This window comes from Danio rerio, chromosome 14, assembly GCF_052040795.2.
Source record: "Danio rerio strain M-AB ecotype USA chromosome 14, GRCz13ab, whole genome shotgun sequence".
In the NCBI taxonomy this organism is placed as follows: Eukaryota; Metazoa; Chordata; class Actinopteri; order Cypriniformes; family Danionidae; genus Danio; species Danio rerio.
This window is the reverse complement of record NC_141034.1, coordinates 25,367,732-25,390,974: the sequence shown is the minus strand read 5'-3', so window position 1 is coordinate 25,390,974 and position 23,243 is coordinate 25,367,732. Positions and strand designations below refer to the sequence as shown.

General features: G+C 32.9%; 3 protein-coding genes across 5 annotated transcripts; 1 reads left to right on the top strand and 2 right to left on the bottom strand.

Moving 5' to 3' along the window:
- Positions 1-348: 348 nt before the first annotated feature.
- On the bottom strand, positions 349-6,757 carry smim19 (small integral membrane protein 19). Of its 3 annotated transcripts, XR_015506847.1 has the most exons (6): positions 6,491-6,739; positions 6,186-6,310; positions 3,889-4,002; positions 734-1,203; positions 532-573; positions 349-465 (listed from the first exon to the last, which is right to left on the bottom strand). XR_015506847.1 is itself a non-coding variant. In NM_001025535.3 (3 exons), the coding sequence occupies exons 1-3, from the start codon at positions 6,619-6,621 to the stop codon at positions 3,944-3,946; spliced, it is 315 nt and encodes a 104-aa protein (NP_001020706.2). In that variant the 5' UTR covers positions 6,622-6,757; the 3' UTR covers positions 3,368-3,943. The 3 variants fall into 3 exon arrangements, 1 of the variants encoding a protein (NP_001020706.2); XR_015506846.1 differs by having other exon boundaries at positions 349-1,203; NM_001025535.3 differs by lacking the exons at positions 349-465; positions 532-573; positions 734-1,203 and having other exon boundaries at positions 3,368-4,002; positions 6,491-6,757.
- A 624-nt stretch (positions 6,758-7,381) lies between these two features.
- si:ch211-175m2.5 lies at positions 7,382-12,901 on the top strand. Its single transcript, NM_001198864.2, has 5 exons — positions 7,382-7,523; positions 8,719-8,880; positions 9,047-9,146; positions 11,951-12,081; positions 12,227-12,901. The coding sequence occupies exons 1-5, from the start codon at positions 7,470-7,472 to the stop codon at positions 12,503-12,505; spliced, it is 726 nt and encodes a 241-aa protein (NP_001185793.2). The 5' UTR covers positions 7,382-7,469; the 3' UTR covers positions 12,506-12,901.
- Positions 12,902-15,109: 2,208 nt separating this feature from the next.
- Positions 15,110-23,020, bottom strand: si:ch211-175m2.4. The gene is made up of 9 exons (XM_087281481.1): positions 22,978-23,020; positions 20,739-20,798; positions 20,514-20,612; positions 20,033-20,116; positions 19,907-19,963; positions 19,743-19,820; positions 17,185-17,283; positions 16,816-17,091; positions 15,110-15,278 (listed from the first exon to the last, which is right to left on the bottom strand). The coding sequence occupies exons 3-9, from the start codon at positions 20,610-20,612 to the stop codon at positions 15,267-15,269; spliced, it is 705 nt and encodes a 234-aa protein (XP_087137607.1). The 5' UTR covers positions 20,739-20,798; positions 22,978-23,020; the 3' UTR covers positions 15,110-15,266.
- Positions 23,021-23,243: the final 223 nt, after the last annotated feature.

Sequence of the window (23,243 nt, the reverse complement as noted above, 5' to 3'; positions counted from 1 at the left end):
ATGACAATTAGTTCACTTTGCTCAAATGGCCTCCACAGTCATTAGACCTCAACCAAAATAACCTACATAATATATACTTAAAATTGCTAGATGTAAAGTCAGAAATGCAAGACATGAATATGAATTATGAGGAGAACATATCAGAAATCCAAAATTTAATGACAAAATTGAGATCAAACAAAAAAAATGTAGTTTTAGTGTTAACATTTTCCCATAATTGGGAAATATAAACTCAGACTTTCTGTTTTACAATTCAGAGTTCATATTTCATAATTCTAACTTTTTTTCCTAAAACTAAAGGGCATGATGTCAGAACGCCTTAATATAAAGAAACAAACAAAACAGTCATTTGCATCTTTCAGTTCGTTTTATTTTAATATTTTTCACCACCAAGAGAGAATTGAGAGATATCATCTCATGTTTTCATTTCAAGCTCATGTTTAAAAAGTATATCAGCCAGTACAGGTTTGAACAAAGTATATATTGTCTGACCCAGTTGAAGATTTCGGTCTTACTTTTAATTATCTTCATATTGCTAATTTTCTCATTAATCACAACATGTAATAACAAATTCTTCGGGGCTTAAATTAAATAAAAAAACTTAAATAATTTTTTTTCTACCAATATTCAGAAAGAACAAAAGTAAAAATAATAATCCCCATAAAACAGTTCATATGACTCATTCTCTATTATTTAAATGCTTTTTGACTTCGATTATTACAATAAACACCACTGATCCCTGCATGATTTTTAACAAAAAAAAAGTCGTGGCATCAAACCTGTCATAAAAGATTTCATATTGTCCCTATGTTTGTCCCACAAAGCCATCACATGACTTGAGAAGACTTTAAATATAGCACGTATATAAAGTCTCATGGAATGCTGATGTGATGCTTTTTAAAGCTTTCTGACAGATGGAAAAGGCTGCAGGAACATTCTTCAAGAATTCTCTTTTTGTTCTGCAGCAGCTTATGTTTTGAGATGAGACTCTTGGCATTTTGTATAAAGGCAAAGGCAGATATAGAATAAAATTATTAGAGGTTGAAAAATGATAAAGAAAAGAGTTTGTTCATCTTATTTCCACAGAGACCTGAGGGAAAGCACAGAAGGAGGGGGAGGCTGATGACTAAGGCGAGGAAAGGCATCATTTCTTTAGCTTTTCTGTGATTCATCTAGGGAAAAGATTCCACCGCGGATCAGAAGCTATGGAGAATGATGGAAAAGTGGCATTAAAGAAAAAAAAAAAGAAACGATTAGAACAAAGCAGCGAAAAACAAAAGAGACAGTGTCCAAGATTGTGATTCTTTCTCACACCTTTTAACTTTTATTTCTCACTCCATGTTTTTCGTTTCTCACTTCTGTAGCACTTGGACTCATTTATTGCACTTGGTTCAATCAAAGTTTTTTTGAAACGAGAAAAAAAAAGTATTTTAACACTTTGGAAAGAAAATGCGAGTGGTGATTGCCCATACAAGACCTGCCAACATGATGGTATAGGATGTCTGCCATGGCATTTATGTGGTTGCTATGGTATTCTGGGAGGTTGCTAAGCAGTTCCTTAAGACTTGGATAAATATTTCATGGATGCAAAGAGGAAATGGGGTAAAAAAAAAAAAAAAGAGGTGAGAACATTGCGTGGTTTGAAAACTTGGTACTATTTTTGGTCCATGTGGTGCACCACTACATACTCATTTTACTTTTTACATTGCATCTGCCTGCACACAAAAGATATATAAAAAAGGTGTTTGATGTGTTTTATGCAAGGCAAAACAAACTCACATTACCAAAACATAATAATAGTAATAATTGATTCAAAAATTAAGGTTAAAAGATACTTTTAGACACTTCTATACAGCTTAAAGTGACATTTAAAGGTTTAACTGGGTTAATTAGGTTAACTAGGCAGGTTAGAGTAATTAGTCAAGTTATTGTATAACAATGGTTTGCTGTGTAGACTATGGAAAAATATATAGCTTAAGGGGGCTAATAATTTTGACCTTAAAATGGCTTTAAAAAATTTCTTTTTTAAATACTTCCAAATGATGTTTAACAATGCAAAGACATTTTCATAGTATTTCTGTTTTGTTTGTTTTTTTCTTTCTGAAGAAAGTCTTATTTGTTTTATTTCGGCAAGAATAAAAGCAGTTTTAATTTTTTTTTTACATTTTAGGGACAAAATTATTAACCCTTTTGAGCTATATTTTTTCTCGATTGTCAGAACAAATCACTGTTACACAATAACTTGCCTAATTACCCTAACCTGCCTACTTAACCTAATTAACCTAGTTAAGCCTTTAAATGTCACTTTAAGCTGTCTAGAAGTGTCCTGAAAAATATCTAGTCAAATATTATTTACTGTCATCATGGCAAAAGATGAAATAAATCAGTTATTAGAAATGAGTTATTAAAACTATTATGTTTAGAAATGTGTTGAAAAAAATCTCTCCAATAAACAGAAATTGGGGGGAAAATAAACAAGCGCTCTGAAAATTCAGGGGGGCTAATAATTCTGACTTCAAATGTACACACACAGCTCAGCATATTTAAGTGCACCCCATTTTGAAAATTAAATTTTGATCCATTTCTCTGTGAATATAGGCAATATATTTTGGTTTATAAAAATTCTGATAATTTTTGTAACATTTCCATATTTTGCATTTAACAGAATAACCGTACATTTTCTTTATGGGTATGATTTCTCAAATCAAATAAATATGTGATTAGCTTGATTTGAAATAATTAATTACTACATTATGTGATTAATTAGATTTAAAAAAGATTGACAGACAGCCCTTATAAATATTATTTCATACTTTTTTGTCCATTACTTTCTTCATTATGACAACAAATGTATTCTATTTCTACTCAGAGCATTTTTATTAACCCTGTAAGACCCAAGATATCAAAAAATAGTCAGAAAATTATAATTTTCTGGAACTGAGATATTTATTAAACCATCAAGCGAAATCAAAAAAAAATTGCCATGTATCATGATGTTTTTTTTTTTTTTTGTATCACATTTGATACATCAGTTGTTTGTGCATCTTTTTGCTCACAACAATGTAATTTTAATCAGTTAATTAGTTTTTTCCTTAACATTTTTACAACAGAGAACATTTCAGGCAGCTTTTATTTTGTTTTTGCCGTTACCTGATATACCTGTTGTATATCACATCATGTACAACAGGTTTTTAAACAAAGTATTGATCAGGTTGATATTTTATAGGTCTTGTGCATCAAATATGATACATGCGGCTTTATATGGTTAAAATACTTAGGTTTATAACGGTTCTGTTTCTCTCCTCATCAAATAAATAAACACTGTGAGATGTTGAACTTGTAATTAAGATGCTTTGTGTCATGTTTAAAAATATGAATTTGTGTTGTTTAAAATCTTTATTTTAAGTAAACATTCATTAAACAGCCTGCAGGTCAGTCCAAAACAAAAGGTATTTGCAACACTAGAGGGCAATATATGACTAGCATGCGCAACAACAAAACTCTGTGTATGGTATATTCAGCTTTTTTAAACTTTTGTCAACATTTTGTATTTTGAAAAGAGAGTACAAATGCTGGGCTTAATGTCCTTATATACACAGAGAGTGTTTGTCAAGTTTAGGAGACACCAAACCATTTTAAATCCAACACCAGAGGGCAGTCTGTATTATAGTCCATCGAAGCCCTCAAAACAAAATCATATTACAAGTTCTTAAAATAATTGTCACCTACTAAATGTTTAAAAGGTATGAAGGATGCAGAGAAAAATAAAAGGCTCTTCCAATAAAATAAAATAAATCACATTCAAAAAGTTTCCAGTCATGTTCATTCCTCAGCAATCCGCATCTCTGGACTCTCTATAACTCACGTCTGTTTAGATTTGGTTCGTACCGGCTTTATTGACATGAGCAACATTGATGGGTGAAGAGCGCCTCCTCTGGTCAAATCACTCCATTGACAGCTGCACACTCTCAGACTGCGACTGCTGCTGGTCATATTTACGAGCTGAAAAACCAGACATCAAAACCAAACGCTCTAATTACAATCTTACAAAATTACTACAATATCAGTGGTGCCACGATCAAAACCGGGTCATACATACAGCAATGCTAAAGGTTTGTTTATTAAACAAGTTCTTCTACTGGTGAATATTTTCATGAACAGATTTAGCATGTTACTTAAATCACTTTTGCTTTCAGGACGAAAGTTATATTCCATGTGCCTGGATAATGTGTTTTAATGGACAGCTGCTTTTATACTTTTTTAATTAGATGGACTTAAATGCATCTGAGATGTTTCAACTTAAATGATCTTGCACCGACATGTCTTAAAATAAAGCTGCATCATTGTTTTATCACATGATGAAACATATAATGTTTTTAATGATATATATTACTCAAATATCAGAATTGAATCCAGGCTTAACATAAGTTTTGTCTGTAAAGCCAGGTCTTTAGAGATAAAATACATGTATAATGAAAACTGTAATGACAACTTACAGTGGGCTTTCATTGATTTGCAACCACTGAATATACCAATGAAAATTAAGATTTTATTAAAAAAGTGTTATTAACAATCTAAAACAACAAAAGTGTTTTATAATTTTTGTCATAAACAAATAAGCTATAGAAATTAAAATTCAAATAAAAAATAAGAACCAGTGTTTAAAAGGACATTATGTTTTATATATTTTATTCACTATACATGTGCTTAATACCACAATACTATATAAAGAAAAACATTAAAGGGCAAACAAAGTTTATTGCAATGCAGCAAGAATTACTCATGTGTTTTGTGTGTGTGTTTGTGACATATCAGAACACAAATCTGTATTGACATAGGTATGACAGGTATTACAAACAGGTGGAGAAATATGAGGACATTGCGGACATTTTTCAAAAAGCTTATAAAATCACACGGAATGACTTACAGAAAGTAAAACTGTGTGTGTGTGTGTGTGATTTTACAAACAGTTTTTTTATGTCTAATTTTGCGTAATTCCCGTCCACCATCAACAGTCCTCGTCGGTTTCCTGTGCAGCACATGCAAATTGCTATGGTACCTTTACACGTTTGGGAGTGGCGCATTTATTTTGAACTGTGATCAAGACTGATTGGACCTACCTGTGCATTACAACGAAAATAATGTACACCCTCCAGCCAATCAGAATCAAGAATTTTAACAGACAATGGAATAAAGTGATTTTAATCCTGTCATTTAGCTCTAAGTTTCAGGTGAAATATGTCATTTGTAACCCCATCCACAAAATAGTGGATTACTCTGTTAATATTCATCCATGCCACATATATTATTATTTTACTAACAGCTTCATTATTACTATTATATTATTTACATTTCCTGTATTATCACTTATGTTATTTCAAATTGTTTTGTTTATTTATTACTGTTTTGTGAATATGGGAGAACAAAATGAGTTTCATTAGAAAGTTAAAAAATACAGCTTACAACAGATCGAATATATTTTAAAATCTTTGATTTGACAGTTGATTTTAGGGTTTTTTAATATTTGTGTTGTAAAACAAGACAATAATTGTAGTGTTTGCAAAATTTATCGTCATGACTTTAATTTAAGACTTAATTTTAAATTGGCTAAGCAAAATTGTCCAGTGTACTTGTGTAAATAAGTGTGTATGGATGTTTCCCAGAGATGGGTTGCAGCTGGAAGAGCATCTGCTGCGTAAAACCTGCTGTATAAGTTGGCGGTTTATTCTGCAGTGGCGACTCCGGATTAATAAGGGACTAAGTTGAAAAGAAAATAAATGAGGAGAATTTGGATAAACTAAACTGGCCATAGTTGATGGAAAGTAAGTGAATGAGCAAGTTAATAATTTAAGACTTTCTGCTCCATTTTAATACACTTCAATGCATTTTTTGATTGTGGAATTAAAAAATAAGTTGTTGTAGTTTTTTGTTTCTAAAATAAGCAAAACCCCAGGAAAATATTCAAATTTCAGATGATTTAAAAACTTCTAATGGGTCCACAGAATGGGACCACAGAAGTTTATAAATCATCTGACTGAAATTTATCAGAATTTTCTTCATCACTTAACTGGTGAATAATGCATGTTTACATGTTTAACAACTGCATGGAATTTGAGCAGAAGCTATGGTACCTGTTTTGAAAATGCGAGAAGATAATTTTCCCACATAAAATAAGAATAACCTACCCAGTGAATACATTTCCAGTTGTTGTCTGAGTCGGACCTTCTGCAGACTGTCGTAGAAGTTTGGCTCCGATGAGCTGCCGACTGTCGGTGGCAGTGTAAATATGCGCATAATCTTCCTCTTGTTTCTAAATAAAAGATATGCTAGTGTTAGACATTTTCAATGGACGTTTTGTATATCAGAGAGATCACAATCTACTATGACATCGAGACTTGACAGCCTTTTTCAGTCATTATGGTCTTATTTACAGCTCAATTTAAATGTATGGCCACGTAGTTATTAAATATGACATGAAATGGACACTTACTTTCTGGCGTACATTAGCAGGGCAAAACTGACCAAAATAACCAGCAAGTAAACATTAGTGGCCTCGTTCCAGGCTTCGTGTACCGAATAATCTAGAGACTCCTCATCTGCCATCACCCCGTAGCCACCCATAACGAGGAGATTATTGTGCGTTTATTAAAATGCGCAAAATATACAACAGAAACTATAATCATTTAGCATCAAAATCAACGACTCCAACAACAAACATTCAGTTCCGGATGAGCGAGACGAAGATGTTGCAGACTTCAAAATAAAAGCCCAATGCAACCGCTTGACAGGTTAAACATCAGCTAGCCAAAACAGTTACCTAATTTATGACTAATTTAAGAAAATTGGGATTATTGGGACTATCCACTTTTAGCTGTGACTTTTTATACATATTATGTTACACTGAATATATTGTGTGTAAAACTAATTTTATTGTATATCATATATGATTGTATTTATATTTTTATATACATTTTATAATTTTTACTTAAATTATCCTAAATCGAGAGTTGTCAAGCTCTAAAATTCAGAAGCTTAGTAATTGTTTTAATATAATTGTAGTTTATACTTACAAATATTTAAAATATTGTTTTAATTACAGACTACCTTTGTGTAAAATGGCCAAATGTTTGACTGTCTTTATGTTTTATACACGTATATTAAACGTCTTTGTTATTTAAATGTTTTCTTTTTTAATTATTTAATCTTTACACTTTCATTCTTTCGCTTTCACAAAATCAAACTTTTACTTTGACAATGCTTCCGTAATTTCAATTTGCCTCATTTCCTCCAGAACTGTAAACAGGAAATTACATCCAGGGATGCTATTGGTTGAACAAGCAGGAGGCGTGTCGGATTATCTCTCGCTGATTGGCTGCCGAGGAGAACATATGATTCTGAAACAGCTGCTGTGCTCTAACTTTCCTAACAAAAACACTACAGAGAACGACCTCACAGCGTAAAGTTTAATAATGTCGCTACGAGGAGTTCTGAAGTATATTCAACGCTCTAATTTGGGGTTGCTGGTAAGGTCTTTAAAACTAACTAACTTAGCATTCAGAAATGTGACGTATCATAAATTGCTTTAAAGCTACATGTAAATCATGTCATGGCTAGAAAAAGACACCTGTCAATCTTTCTCTACATTATTCAAATGACCAGCTTATCGTTCTTTTACTTTAGACTGTAAAAAATAATTTTTACTCTTTTAAATGTTAATTTGGGGAAATGAAATGTGTTTATTAATATGAAACTACACAGAAGAAAAATTATTCATTGGATTTAATAAAAAATAATGAAGTTGTTGCAAACAATATACACAAGCTGAATTTAAACAAATTAAATTTAGCAATGTTCAACTTAATCTGTTAATTTAAATTCAGCTCATATAAATTGTTTGAAACAATTAGAAATGATCGTTTTTCGTTGTCTAAAGCACTTTATATTTAAATGAATAGGGGTAAAGTTGGTATTATATTCGGATATTCAGACTTTTTCCTTAATATAATTTCAGAAAAGTATTCTTTCTAAATTCTAAAAAGGGAAATCATATTAGCAGCAAATGAGCATCAAAGTACAATAGTGTTCACAGTTCACATGTGTGTGTGTGTGTGTGTGTGTGTGTGTGTGTATATATATATATATATATATATATATATATATATGTGTGTGTGTGTGTGTGTGTGTGTGTGTGTGTGTGTGTGTGTGTGTGTGTGTATATATATATATATATATATATATATATATATATATATATATATATATATATATATATATGCCCATACAGTCACAACACAGTGCTGGAAAACATCCATACAAACTCATTTCCACCCACACTCAAACACCACAGCCAATTTAGTTTATTTAATTCACCTTTAGCCCAAATCTTTGTACTGTCGGGGAAACTGGAGCACCTGGAGGAAACCCACATGAACATGGGGAGAACATGCAAACTCCACACAGATATGCCAGGAACTCCAACCAATGACCTTTTTGCTGTGAGGCGACAGTGCTAACCACTGAGCCACCATGTCGACTGTGTGTATTTATATAAACATAATAAAGACACAATACAAACACAATTATTATGTAGACGTAGTGTTTACATAATTTTGTATTAGCCACAATGTCGTATGTATTAGAAGTCATTAACTGTTTAACAGCACTAGTTCAGAACCACTTGAGGATGAGTAAATAGTACATTTCTTTTTTTCTTTGCAGTACACACTTTCACCATCAAGCAAATTTGGTCTGAAAGTACCGTCTTCTGTTACACGGCACAGCAGCAGCAGCACTTCAGATCACATCAGCCGCTATCCAGTGCCAAACAGAAAGAACCTGCCATTTGATATTGTGGAGCTGATGGAAGAAGTTGAACAGAAGGTTTGCATACACTTTTACCATAATGTGAAATAAAAATTTAAATTAAAAAGTCATTAACTCAGTATTGTGTTGTTTTTAAACCCATATGCATTCGATGTTTTAGTTATAAACAAATGTGTGAGTCCTGAATCAGTGCTAATGGAATATGTGTTATGTCTGTGTACAGGGAGGATTTTTGCCCAATGTCTTCAAAGTTCTTGCCCATCGTCCTGATGAATTTCGGGCTTTCTTCTCTTATTACAATGCCCTCATGAACAAAGAAAGTGGTATGGCCTTTTATTGATGCTTTGTGGTTTTAGTAGCTACTTTTTATTAAATTATCCACATTTTTATACACATTCAGGGCTGTTTTACTCAAAAAGAGATAGCTAAACAACATACATAAAACATCAGCATTTTAATAAAGGAATGCTATTTGCAAACGTTTAAGATCCTCAATATGCATGGAATATACAAAAGTTAAATAATATATTTAGCTTTTGCTTTTATCTGATACACTTTTAACTGAATTGTATGAATATATAAACTTTTTGACAAACCATAGCTGAATGAAACATTAAGTACTTTCTGAATGTGAAAGTTTATCAAAGTATAGAATGCATTTATTCACATCATTATTTTAAATCAGGTAATTGGTTGTTGTTTTGTTAGAAATAAAATATGACTTCATATAAATATGAAGGTTTCATAAAATGACTCTTGAGCAGTAGTAAGCTTACAAGTTCAGAATTATTTTTTTTAATTACATTTTTAGCAGAGTAAAAAAAAAATTTTTATCATGTTTATGTTCTCACAAAAAAAGATATTTTAAAGAATGTTGGTACTGGTAATCATTTCTGCAGGATCCCAGGACATGCTGGGCTAATTGGAAATGAACAAGCCAACAAACCCCCCAAAACAGCCCTACCAGGAAAGATAAAGGAGTGCAAAACTTTCAGATTGAAACCACTAATAAAAGTATATTCTTAACAAGCAGCAAGCAGAATATAGAAATAAACTTTTTGAAATTCAGCCAGAAATACTGTAGGAAGAAGATCCCATTAATTTTTTAACTCATGACATGATGAGATTGTTTATAGAAGATGCTGTAATGGACACACAAGACCCAAAATGTCAATATTGCAACAGAAACCAAACTGTTAAACATACATTTATGAAATGCCCTATTTTTAATGTTAACAGTTTTTATCTAGAGAGACTTTAAATGAAATGTATAAATGTGAACCCTTCTAAAATTGTACAATTCTTCTCAAAAGTAAACCTTAAAAACAGTTTTAGTTATTATTATTATTATTATTTATGTATTTTATATTGTGTATTATTTATTGCTGTTGATTGATTTTAATTGTTAAAATATTTTTATAAATTTAGAAAAGTGGTATTTAAAAAATGTAGAACTTGGATTAGATTTTTTGCCATGACCCAACCAGAGAAGCGGATTTGGCAATAAACTCAAAATTCTCTTTTTCTCTACCGGTAACCATTGACTTTCATTGCATTTTTCCTACTATAAATGCCAAAGCCCGTAAGTTTCCAACATTCTTCAAAATATCTTCTTTAGAAAAAGAATCTCATAAAGGTTTGGAAGACCTTTTTTAATTCTGTGTGTAAATACGTGTTACAGCAATGCATCACTGTAATTTATGTATACTAACATATTTAATAACATTTTATTACATGGTATATATATTAACAAATATTAATATACATATCAACTCAGTAATGAAAAAGTTGCTGGTCTGATACAAAATGGTTTGAAAAATCGAGAGTAAGATTATGATTGTAAATTAAATATGATTAAATCATTAAATGTGACTCAATTGGTTTAAGATCAGGATTACATGTTTACTTCGATAATTACAGTACAGTTAATAATTTGACAATTTGTTGGATCCTCTATTAACATGCTATATCATCCATGTAATTTTCAGGCTATTATCATTATCAATATCATATAAAAAACACATGAAGTGAATTTAAAAAATATGCATCACATCACAATATTTCAAAATTCTTGTGAAGAAAATAATCATTAAAAGTTGACAAAAACATACCAAGTGCACCATATACACACTGCTTGACAAAAGTCTTGTCGTTGATCTCTGAACTTCTAGTTGATCATTTAGAAAAGTGGCAGAGGGTAGATTTTTTTGAACTGCATCCCAATCATCACAAATACTGCAGAGGACCTATTGGAACCCGCATGAACCCAGAATTCTCACAGAAATCAGTCAAGTTTGGTGAAGGAAAACTCATGGTTTGGGGTTACATTCAGTATGGGGCGTGCAAGAAATCTGCAGAGTGGATGGCAACATCAACAGCCTGAGGTAATAAGACATTTGTGTTGCCCATTACAATACAAACCACAGGAGAGGGCAAATTTTTCAGCAGGATAGCGCTTCTTCTCATACTTCAGCTTCCACATTAAAGTTCCTGAAAGCAAAGAAGGTCAAGGTGCTCCAGGATTGGCCAGCCCAGTCACCAGACATAAACATTATTGAGCATGTCTGGGGTAAGATGGAGAAGGCATTAAACATGAATCCAAAGAATCTTGATGAACTCTGGGAGTCCTGCAAAAAACCTTCCTTCGCCATTCCAGATGACTTTATTAATAAATTATTTGAGTCAATGCAGAGATGTATGGATGCAGTCCTCCAGGCTCATGGGAGTCATACACAATATTAATTCTTTTTCCTCTGCACCATGACTTTATATTCTATACTGTACATGATTTCTGTTTAGTGACAAGACTTTTGTCTAAGCAAAATCAGACCTTACTGTCTAATTAAATGATTTAAAGTCAAGGCATGATCATATTTTATTTTGGTAAAATAAGCGTAATCTAGAGGCCTTTGTCTTTCATATAAGCCACTTCTAATAGCAAATGATCAACTAGTAGTCAAGTTATTGTTTATTGTTCCTATAACTTGGATAGGTGACAAGACTTTTGTCAGGTAGTGTATATAATTTTTATATGACATAGTTTACCTTTAATTAAAAATATATCTGTTGAAATGTAATTATTCCATGAACTTAGCATGTGATTATTGTTATTGTGCTTTTATAACAGGTGGTTTGTCAAAAGCAGATCGGGAACTGATTGTTGTTGTGACCAGCGCACACAATAACTGCTTGTACTGTGTGGTATCCCACAGTGCATTGCACCGCATCTATTCCAAAAAACCCACGCTGGCTGATCAGGTACTTGCATTTGCATCAAAATAATGTAAAACACCCTCTCAGTCTCCATATTCCAGTAACCCAATAAATAAGAGAAGGCTGACTGGTGAAAGTGAGAATCAAGTACGTTTTTAATTGCTTTTAATGGCACTGTCTGGACCCACAGGTTGCAGTAAATTACAGGGTTGCCGATGTGAGCGGCCGTGAGAAAGCCATGCTGGACTTTGCTCTGACCATTTGCAGGAGTGAAACGGTAACAGAGGAACATTTCAGTACACTTGAGGCTCATGGTTTTGACCGAGAAGATATTTGGGACATTGCTGCCATCGCTGCTTTCTTTGCCTTGTCGAACCGCATGGCCCATCTGACTGACATGAGACCTAACACAGAGTTTTATAACATGGGCAGAGTCCCCAGAGACAAAGCCAAAGCTTCTGATGAATAGACTCATATCAGACTTATACTATTTTACACTGATCATTAATAATCATCTTATCGTTAAACTGTTGTTACAACTCTAAGAGCACTCTCTCCTTCAGTAAAGTATGCATATTTAACTTTTGAATTTCTACACATATCTGTGCTCTCTTTCCTGTGTTCAACCTCACAAGGAACTCTTGGTTGAACACTTTTAGGTCAACTTAAATTTGTTAGGTGCATTTACATGAAAATATATAACATACTGTACAGTTTTGTGAACCACATATGGGATAAATTAGCACGAATAGCTCTGATCTTTTTTTATTTGTTTTTTGTGTTCAGAACATGAATTGAAGTGTCTAAAATACTTGTAATATAACATATGAAGAATATAATTAATAAATTAGTTTGATATATCTGGACTGTTCTTAAGTAATAAATGCATTTGTAATTTGATATTTCAAAGAATCATTTCATATCCTGTTTTTTTTTTTTAAGGAGTAAATGCAAACAGTAGCAGGCTTTTTGATTTTTTTACATTCACCCATTAATGAAAATGTGATGATTAGATTCAAAATAATTTAGTTGCAAAATATTTAATCATAAAATAATGATTTTCCAGTCCAAATTGATCCAGAATGTAAAAATAAATGCATCTCCTCATCACAAAAATGTAATTATAGAATATTATTAATGTAAAAATGCTTTCTCTGGACATCTCACTTGTTCAACAAGTATGTTTTCCTACTCCTTATGATGTATCAAGTTATTTATTTTATATTTATTTATTTATTTATGTTTGTTTTTTTGTTTGTTTGTTTGTTTGTTTGTTTGTTTGTTTGTTTGTTTGTTTTAGGATGGGCTTTTTTGTGTGTGTTGCAGGATCCAAACCTAAATATAAAATTAGAATCCTGATACACAGTTTTCGGAATATTGTAAACTCTCTAGTCTGTTCATCCTGGGCTCAATCAATCAAGTGGAAATTTAGTTTAGTTTTTCTTTATAATTTTTAGTAACCAGAACCCATTGACCTGCATAACACTGTAAAAAATATTCGCAAATTAGCAGTTTTCAGTATTTTGTGATTCATATTTTCATTTTTCTGCTGTTAAATTGCATTATGGGACCTTGATTTTTTTTCAACAACTTTTACCCTAAAAAGGTTAGAAAAAGTGACATTTATTAACATTTTTAATAGTTTGAAGTGACATATTGTCTGATTTGGTGTTGCATATCACAGTACAAAAACCTTTGTTAACCACAGCCATATCACCTTGCAACCCAAGAGCTGTTACTTACCAAGGGCCTACTCGCACTATGCTATCTGAACCGTGCACAGGCTCCTTTCCTGGATCGTTTGAGAGTGCTCTGAATCGGGCTCAGGTACGGTTCACTTGGCCGGCCCTGGCCCGGTTGAAAGAGGTGTGCCAGAGCGCCGTTCACTTGGGCTTTGGCTTGGTACGCTTGTAGGATGAGTGCAAAGCATGCCTGAGCCTGAAACTGAAGATAAGACGTGACTTTCACGGGATGGTATTTATATGTGTTTATTAATTATTCTTACTGTTCAATGAACACAAACTGTCATAGATTATTAAAGATACGTCCTAAAGCTAAGCTGGGCTGAGCTTGGTCAGTATCTGAATGAGAGACCACATGGGAAATCTAGGTTGCTGTTGGAAGTGGTGTTATTGAGGCCAGCAGGGAGCTCCTAATGCCCCAGAATAGTGAAGGTGACACTATACTGTCAGTGAGCACCATCTTTTTAGATAAGATGTTAAATCGAGGTCCTGACTTTCTGTGGTTTAAAATTCTCATGGCACTTTTCTCGTAAAGAGCAGGGGTGTCCTGGACAAGTTCCCTCCATCGGCCTGTACCCATCAAGGCCTTCCAATCATCCCATCCACCAAATTGGCTCTAACACTGTCTCTCGACTCCACCTATAGCTGGTGTATGGCGATCGCACTGGCGCCGTTGCCCTGTGGCTGCCGTCACATCATCCAAGTGGATGCTGCACACTGGTGGAGGGGTGGAGAGATCCCCCTCATGATTGTAAAGCGCTTTGGGTGTATGGCCATCCAAAATAAAGACACTACTGTATATAAATACACATTACATTACATTTGTCATAAACTGCCTGTGCATTTTCAGTTATTTTACAGACTTACTCCTTTATATATTATTTTTTTATACATTATTTTTTCAAACTACTAAAATGTCAATGAAAGTCACTTTGTTTAAAAGTCGACAGAGCAGAGATCGACATCCCGTTAATGACCAGGAATAAAAGAATACCACTTGTGAATCACAAAATATAGAAATTGTTAATTAACAGATATTTTTACAGTGTAAGAAAAAATGCTATGGAAATCAATGGCAACTGATTTCTAACATTATTTTAAATATTGTATTTTGTGTTGAACAGAAACAAAATAGATGAAGACAGAATTTTAATTTTTGGGTGAACTATCCCTTTACGCCTCCCTAATTTGTTGCATTAAAGAGGCAAAATGTAATTAGTGATAACAACAACTAACAGTTATGTAATGTATTATTTTATAACATACTGTATATTTTAGTATTTTGTTAGTAAAAATTCAGCATTTAACAACATGTATTCAAAACACATTCATAGATTTTCTTTTTTCCAAAATAATTTATTACTGTAACATTACAATTATTTATAAGTTATTTACAAGTTAAGTATCGTTTCTTGTTTCCATTCACCATCATCCTGTGCCAGCAAGTGTGTAAAAGTCAAACATCTTCATTTGGATCTGGGGTCTGGTTCATCTGGTCATCTGGTAAAATTTCAGACAGCAATAAAATACACTGTATCAGTGCTTTGCAGTACAGCAATTATTGTAATTATTTATAGGGGTTAAAGGTGTATGAATCATTATCAATTCAGATTTATTTTCTGATTACTCAAAAATAAGAATTAGAGATGTATCTTAAATCTATGAAATCCCTGGTTCCAAGATACATGTTTAAGTATAATTGAAATGCACATACCTGATCATATTCACAATTTTATACGAGATATGTTTTTAAAGCAGAATCAAAATGCACAAACCTTATCAAGGTATATACAGTTAAAGTCAGAATTATTAGCCCCCCTAAATTATTAGCCCCCTGTTTATTTTTCCCTTATTTCTGTTTAACAGGGAGAAGATTTTTTCAACACATTTCTAAATATAATAGTTTTAATAACTCATTTCTAATAACTGATTTACATTATTTTTGCAATGATGACAGTAAATAATATTTTACTAGATTTTTTTCAAGACACTTCTATACAGCTTAAAGTGACAATTAAAGGCTTAACTAGGTCAATTAAGTTAACTTGGCAGGTTAGGGTAAAAAAAAAAAGCTTAAAGGGACTAATAATTTTGTTTCTAAAATGGTGTTTAAAAAATTAATAACTGCTTTTATTCTAACCAAAATAAAACAAATAAGACTTTCTCCAGAAGAAAAAATATTATCAGACATACTGTGAAAATTTCCTTGCTCTCTTAAACATCATTTGGGAAATATTTAAAAAAAGAAAACAAATTCAGAGGCGGGCTAATAATCATGACTTCAACTATACAATTTATATATAGTGTTTTGTGAAAGTCTGGGAAACCCCTTTCCTGGGTAAGATATTGTTCACAATATATGTTTAAATATCATTCACAGCACATAATAATAAGTCAAATGATTAAAATAACATATTCCTAATACTGTGTGGGATTAACTTTAAGCTGCGACTGCCTCTCTTAAACTTCCTGTTGTTCTTCATAACAATTCTTCATATCCCGCAGATTCTTCAAGTTTCCAGCACATTAACCCTTTCCAGCAGTGATTTTGAGATAGAATAGTATAGAATAGTTGGCGATTCATTGGTGACCCCTGGTAAATAAGGGACTAAGTCGAAGGAAAATGAATGAATGATTTCACAGGTACCTTAAGTACAATTTATCTTGATCTTCTAATTCAAAACCTACATGTAAATATCTTTTATGTACAATATTTGACTCAGGACAGTGCTAAATATATTTTAAAAAATCTCATTTTGACAGATTCTGCAAGGGACTGTTGTTTATATATATATATATATATATATATATATATATATATATATATATATATATATATATATATATATATATATATATATATGTACTGTAACACTGTATAACTGAAATCCACATTCCTTTTTGTATTAGCTGCATTCCTGAAGCACAATTGAAATGTACATTCCTTAACGAAACCATGGTTCTTGGAAACCTGGAACCAGTTCCAAACACAAACCAGTTCTGAAAACCCAGCCCTACTTAAAAATGTTCAAAATACCTCATATGCAGGTGGAGGAGTATTTGGGTTTGGACCATAGTTTCGTGGATGAGCAGCTGAAACTTGGCTGTAGGGTGGTGGAGGTGTTCTTGGTACTGGACTGTAGTTTGGTTGAGATGCGCTGGGGACCGGCCCGCAGTTCGGCAGAGATTGCTGATTGTACAAGGCTGAACTAAAAGGCTGCGCCAATGCAGAGGAATCCGACTGGCTTGTTAGCACAATATGGTTGACAGGCAAATCTGACTGATTCACATAACTGACCATAGCCTGCCTGGACTGAGAGAGAACCAATATTATGTTTAATATAAATTGAATTAATCTGATTCGCTTTCACAGGATGTTTAAAGCTGTTGATGATTAATTGTTTACCTTTGGATTGCAGCAGCAGGGACAAAAGGTTAAGGCAACAGCCATAGAGAAGATGAAGATCATAATATCACACGCCAAGAGGAGAAAGCAGGTCACACCCTGAGTAAATAAAAGATACACGGTGATTATTCAAATAATTCAAATATGAGTAAGAATCAAAAGCCGGTTTCCAGATGTAAAGAGGATAAACAATGGGTTAGGTTACTGTCACATCTCACTACATATCTAGGTTTATACCAGCTTCTTTGTTTGTAATTATATTTTGGCAGGCGCTTTAACATTTAATCTATCTAGTATCTGTAGTAATATCTGTTTTAATGCTACTAGTAACTATTTTTAGGTACTAATATCTTTAATATGAACAACTAGTACTTCTTATTTACATGAGCTTATTTATTAGGTAGCAGTACCTTTTTTAACCATTTCACACATTTCTAATTCACAAGTTCTAAATACTCCCACTTTTTGATGTGACTTGTTTATAATGCATTTCTTTACAGTTTTCATGGCGACGTGTCTCGTTTATCATATGAAACACTGCACTGATTAATGCTTATATCAATTTTCCTTTAAGGCAAATTTAAACAAACTTCCTAATTCTATTGTGAAATATCTAATATTCTGATTCCCAATTTCTTGTTAAAACATGTATTTTATGCACTGCATTGGAGAGATTTGAGCTGCTGGATTTACAACATGCTAATTCATCAACTTCTCCCAAAATACGTGAAAGCAGCTTTTTAACTGGGAGAATAATAGAGTAAATGTTTGAGTTACCTAACAACTGTGTGTCTGAAGTGAATAAGCACATATTCCGATTATGTTTAAAAATAATTAATATCGCCCTCTCAGCTTGTATTTTAACCATCAATTTAATGTTTTGCTTGTTCTAATGTGTATTTAAATGTGTAATAATGTGTATTTTGAACCAGAAAGAAATTATATTAGTTTCAAAGCACACTGTGAAACTCAATAAGTTAAGGCAACTCAAACCATTTGAGGAAACCGATTGCAACAAACCATATTAGTTCAAAAACTAATCCTGGTTAGAACCCATTTGAGTAAACAAAGCAATTTGAGCACAGTAAACCCCAATAAATGAAGAGAACTCAAACCAATTGAGTTCTGTAAAACCTAATAAGTTAAGGCAATTCAAACTTTTAAGGAAATCGATTGGTACAAACCATTTAACTTAAAAAGCTTTTCTACTTTATTTGAGTATTGTGAACTTAATCCATTTAATATGAAATAATGAGAGATTTAGTTAAGAGTTCAGAACTCTTTTCAAATGAGTAGAATTAACAGTTCATAAATGAACATTTATAACTAATTTGAATTTACCGGCTAATCATGTGATGCATGCGACTGATCATTCTTATCATAACAGTATGATTGTTCAATGCTATTTCATGGCAATTTGTAGCTTTTTGGTTTATTGGCTAAATCATTAGAGTTTGTTTGTTCTCATTCATACATTATAGTTTGATATTCTCATCCCACCAATGATAGTTGGATTTAGGGTAGGGTTTGAAATCATATGAGTTTGTATAAATTAGCCTTTTTTCTAGGAATATGTTAAATAGTTGTTTCCTTGTTAAATCGGGCTGGATTGTACACATCAAAAGGGTTAAAAGAAACTATTAGAGAGACTTAAAGAGACTTAAACCTATTAAATAGATACTAGTGCTTATTATTTAGATACTACTTATTTCAATACTAATAACTATTAACTATCAGTAATAACTATTCTTTTTGTAACTAGTAACAAATTTACCCAAAGTATTGACATCTACACTGTAAAACCCAACAGTCAAGTTTATCTATTGAAATGAGTGTAGTTAACTCTAAATTGGCTGAAAGTTAATTCTACTCAATTGAAAAAGTTTTGAACTCAGTGTTGAAGGTAATGAGTTAATTAAATACCCCATTACTTCTGCTTAAATGGAGTAAGTTCACAGTACTCATATAGATTTGTTTTTTAACTCAAATGGTTTGTAGCAATCGGTTTCTTCAAACAGTTTAAGTTGCCTTAACTTTTTGGGTTTTACAGTACTCAGTTGGTTTGAGTTCTCTTCATTTATTGGGTTTTACTCTGCTCAACTTGCTTCATTTACTCAAATGGGTTAAGATCACATTACTCATAAGGATTACTTTTTGAACTTAAAGGGTTTGTTGCAATCGTTTTTTTCTAATGGTTTGAGTTACTTTAACTTTCTGGGTTTTACAGTGTATATCTAAATAGATCTGTACTATTCCATTTTGACTTTGTATTTTAATTGTGAGTAAAATTCATTCTTCAGATAAAAGTACATATAAAGGCACTGGTACCTAAATAAGAAGTAGATAATGAATAAGTATTAGTACTTAATGGAAAAGATACTAGTATCTAAAAAACAGATACTAAAACTGTTTATAAATGAAATGTTAAAACAGCTTGCCACAGATGTATCAGTATCAACATTTACAGTGAAATCACTAAGATAAACAAGAATCTGCAGTGAATCATATTCATCTTTTCATGGAATGTTACATGTTTGAGTTTTAAAGCAAGCACTTACTCTAACAAAAAAGTGAAAGCGAAAGGAGATAACAGCTGTTGCAGCGTTAAAATAGCTGAGGATCTGTGAGCATCTGACCTAGAAGATAGAAGAAAACAATACATGTAAAAGCGTAATTTTCAAGGCATTCGTTTTAATTTAAAGCAAATAAAGTTGATACTAACCATACATGGTTTATGTGAGTTTGCAGCCGAGACTGTTAGAGCTCCAGTTAAAAAGAACTGTGGAATAGAAACAAAACTGCATTCGCTGTCCAATGTACTGTGATGATGTTGAAATGAATGACTTACGCTGACTGGTGACCAGAGGAGAGAATAATGAACATTCCAGATCGTCAAACCGAGTCCCAGTAATGATATAAATATTTCCAAAATCTGCGAAACAAAAACATCTGATACAGTGTATGCCCAGCAAACATATTTTTGTTTAATAGACGTCTAATAGACATCTAAACCTAGACAGCTTGGCTAAAACAAGGCTAAACCTGGGCTGTCAGTGAAAATCTTATAGACATCTAAGAATAGCCCAAAACTAGACTAATCGTCAAATAGACAGATTAGACAGACTTTATATGTGTGGTCATTTATTTCTGTTTATTTGATGACTAATCTAATTTTGGTCTAATCTATTAGATTTTCAATGACAGCCCAAATTTAGCCTTGTTTTTGCCAAGACGACTATGTTTATACGTCTATTAGACATCTATTAGACATCTTTTAAGAACATATACACAAATTCATACACACAGATTGTTGATTAGTATGTTTTTACCCCCAAAGCTGCAGGCTTAATCTTCAGGAACTTGGCGACTTCATACTGGTGCTGCTGGTAAACTGGCACGGCTATCATCACATCAGCAGGTTTTGGCATCTTCAAATATACAGAGAGTGTCTTGTCTTTACACGTCTTCTCTTTCTTGTTAGCCAAAGCTTAGTGCTGCGAAAGCTGGTTTCACTGATCATGCTTTCATACTTAAAGCTGGGAATCTAGATTTACCTGAAGAGTTGCTTGACGAGTTACTATGGAGTTGAAGAATGTTGAGGCGTGCAACTTATCCTGCCAATCACAATAATGGTCTATATTTAACCAGTGACACGTGACCAAAGAGTCCTGCTAACTATGTATGTGATATGTGTTTATACAACATCACAATGAGCAATGTAAACAAATGATCTGTAACATGTAATGTGTTTAAGGTTTATTTATAATGTGAGTGATCTCTACTCTTGAAATAATTCTGTAAAATACCATACATAAACACTACCAGCAGCTCTTTACTCTGTTTTCGTACTATTTTAGTTACTACTACTAACTACTAAAATCCCAATAAAAGCCACTCAATATCAAAAGTTGTCGGAGCAGAGAGCAAGCTTCCATTATACAGCAGGCAAATGTAAATAACCAGAAAACAGCTTTTTTTCATTTTAAATAATAGAAAATAAATAAAGAAAGAAATATGGAAAAATACTTACTTTTAAATACAAATTTGTTATCATTCATCATTTTAAAAATGTAAAAAATAAATAAATAAATACATAAATAAACTAGGACTCTGATATAACTTGAAACTCAGAATTTGGTCATAGCAGTCAAAAATGGGACAAAGGAGCACATGTAAAGGCCATATTCTGGACTTTGTGAATGGGAGGTAGTTCTTTGAAAACCACCCGAAACACCCCAGGCTACGGTGATCTATCTTTCTAATGTGCACATTTTGCTTTGTTTTGTTCAAGTGAATCATTTCATTCAGACTCTTTGATCTTTTAAATGAACAGTTCACAAATAAGTTCACCAATTTGGGTGTCTGCATGGCACATCAGGCTTGTTTTGTATCAGACTATCAATATGTGAAGTTTATTTATAAACTAATTTCACGTGCTTATGATTGCTTGCAGCTGGCCCAGCATTATTCAATTTATGATTCACCAATCAGACGATTCCTAAGCCACTATGAAACCCTAAATTCTATATAAAAGCCATCTTCGTTTTAAAGAATCCCCACTTCCACCCCTACTCCTCCTTCTTTCCTAGATGGGTGGCCCAGTGGTTAGCACTGTTGCCTCATGGCAAGAACGTCACTGGTTGTAGTCCTTAACAAGCCAGCTGACGTTTCTGTGCGGAGTTTACACGCTCTCCCCGTGCTCACGTGGGTTTCCCCCGGGTTCCCCGGTTTCCTCCCACCTTTAAAAAACATGCAACTTAATTGACTAAAAAAGTAAAAAAAAAGCACCATAGACATGCTCCTAGTAAGTAGTTATCTCTAAAGAGCAATCACTATCTGCTCATAAGCTACTACAGCAGGGGAGTGCTCGAGATCTACCTGAGCTCAAACTCCCCTCTCGCCTTGCAAACGGGAGGGAGCCCCGAGCTCGAGGATCCTATGGGCTCAGGGCTCTCTCCCGGGACGGCATGCCAAACAAGCTTTATTATCAATCATCAGCTAAGTGTGAACTCTTGAAATCTTAGTTGCTGCAGCTACATGAGTTAAACAGTATTTAGCACTTTTTAATTATGTAAAGGCCTGTTTACAGCAAAAGCACTAGCAATAAAGGTACACTCTGTAATAAATCAATCAAAATACTAATAGATCACACTAACAGTACAAGCAACAAAAAAAGTATCACTGAATCACTTTCAGAACTTCAGAAAGTAAACATTGACAAGCTATCAAAAATCAGTTCATGAGGTTGGGTTTGTCCAAAGTGATTTAAATTTAAGTTTAAACAACTCAACACATGTTTAGTAAAAATATGCGGTAACACTTTATAATAAGGCTCATTAGTTAATGCATTTACTAACATGAACTAATCATGAACAACACTTGTACAGCATTTATTAATCATAATTGAACATTAACTAATGCATTATTAACATTCAAGTCCATGCTTGTTATCATTAGTTAATGCACTATGAGTTAACATGAACAATGAACTACTGTATTTTCATTAACTAACTTTTATTAACATGAATAAATACTGCAGTAAATGTATTGTTCAATGTTTGTTCATGTTAGTAAATGCATTACTTAACATTAACTAATGAACCTTATTGTAAAGTGTGACCAAATATGCTTTATCAGACTTTTCTAGTTCCTCTGGTAACTTTCTCCACAAACCCAACATGTTTTTATCATCTTTAAGAAGAAAGCATAGCTTAAATAATATTCCAGAGCCCTTCATTTCATGTGTAAAGGAAAACTCAGAGCAAATGAATAATAAGAAGAGGTTTGCTTTACCTGACTTGTGTTGCTTTTGTCTTGGACATATCTGTTATCATTTTTACTTTCATTCAGTTGGTCTATATTTGCATAAAGACTCCTCCCCCAACCAGGATATGTGACACTAATGTGCAAAGAATGGTTGTAACTCCAGAAATGTAGTAGCTAAAAACATTGTTTCCTTTTTCCGTCACTTTTGCAGAAAGTTATTTTATAATTGCAAGCTATGTTTCCACCTTGTGAACTGTATGTACACATGTTTTATGTAAAATATAAAAAGGCTG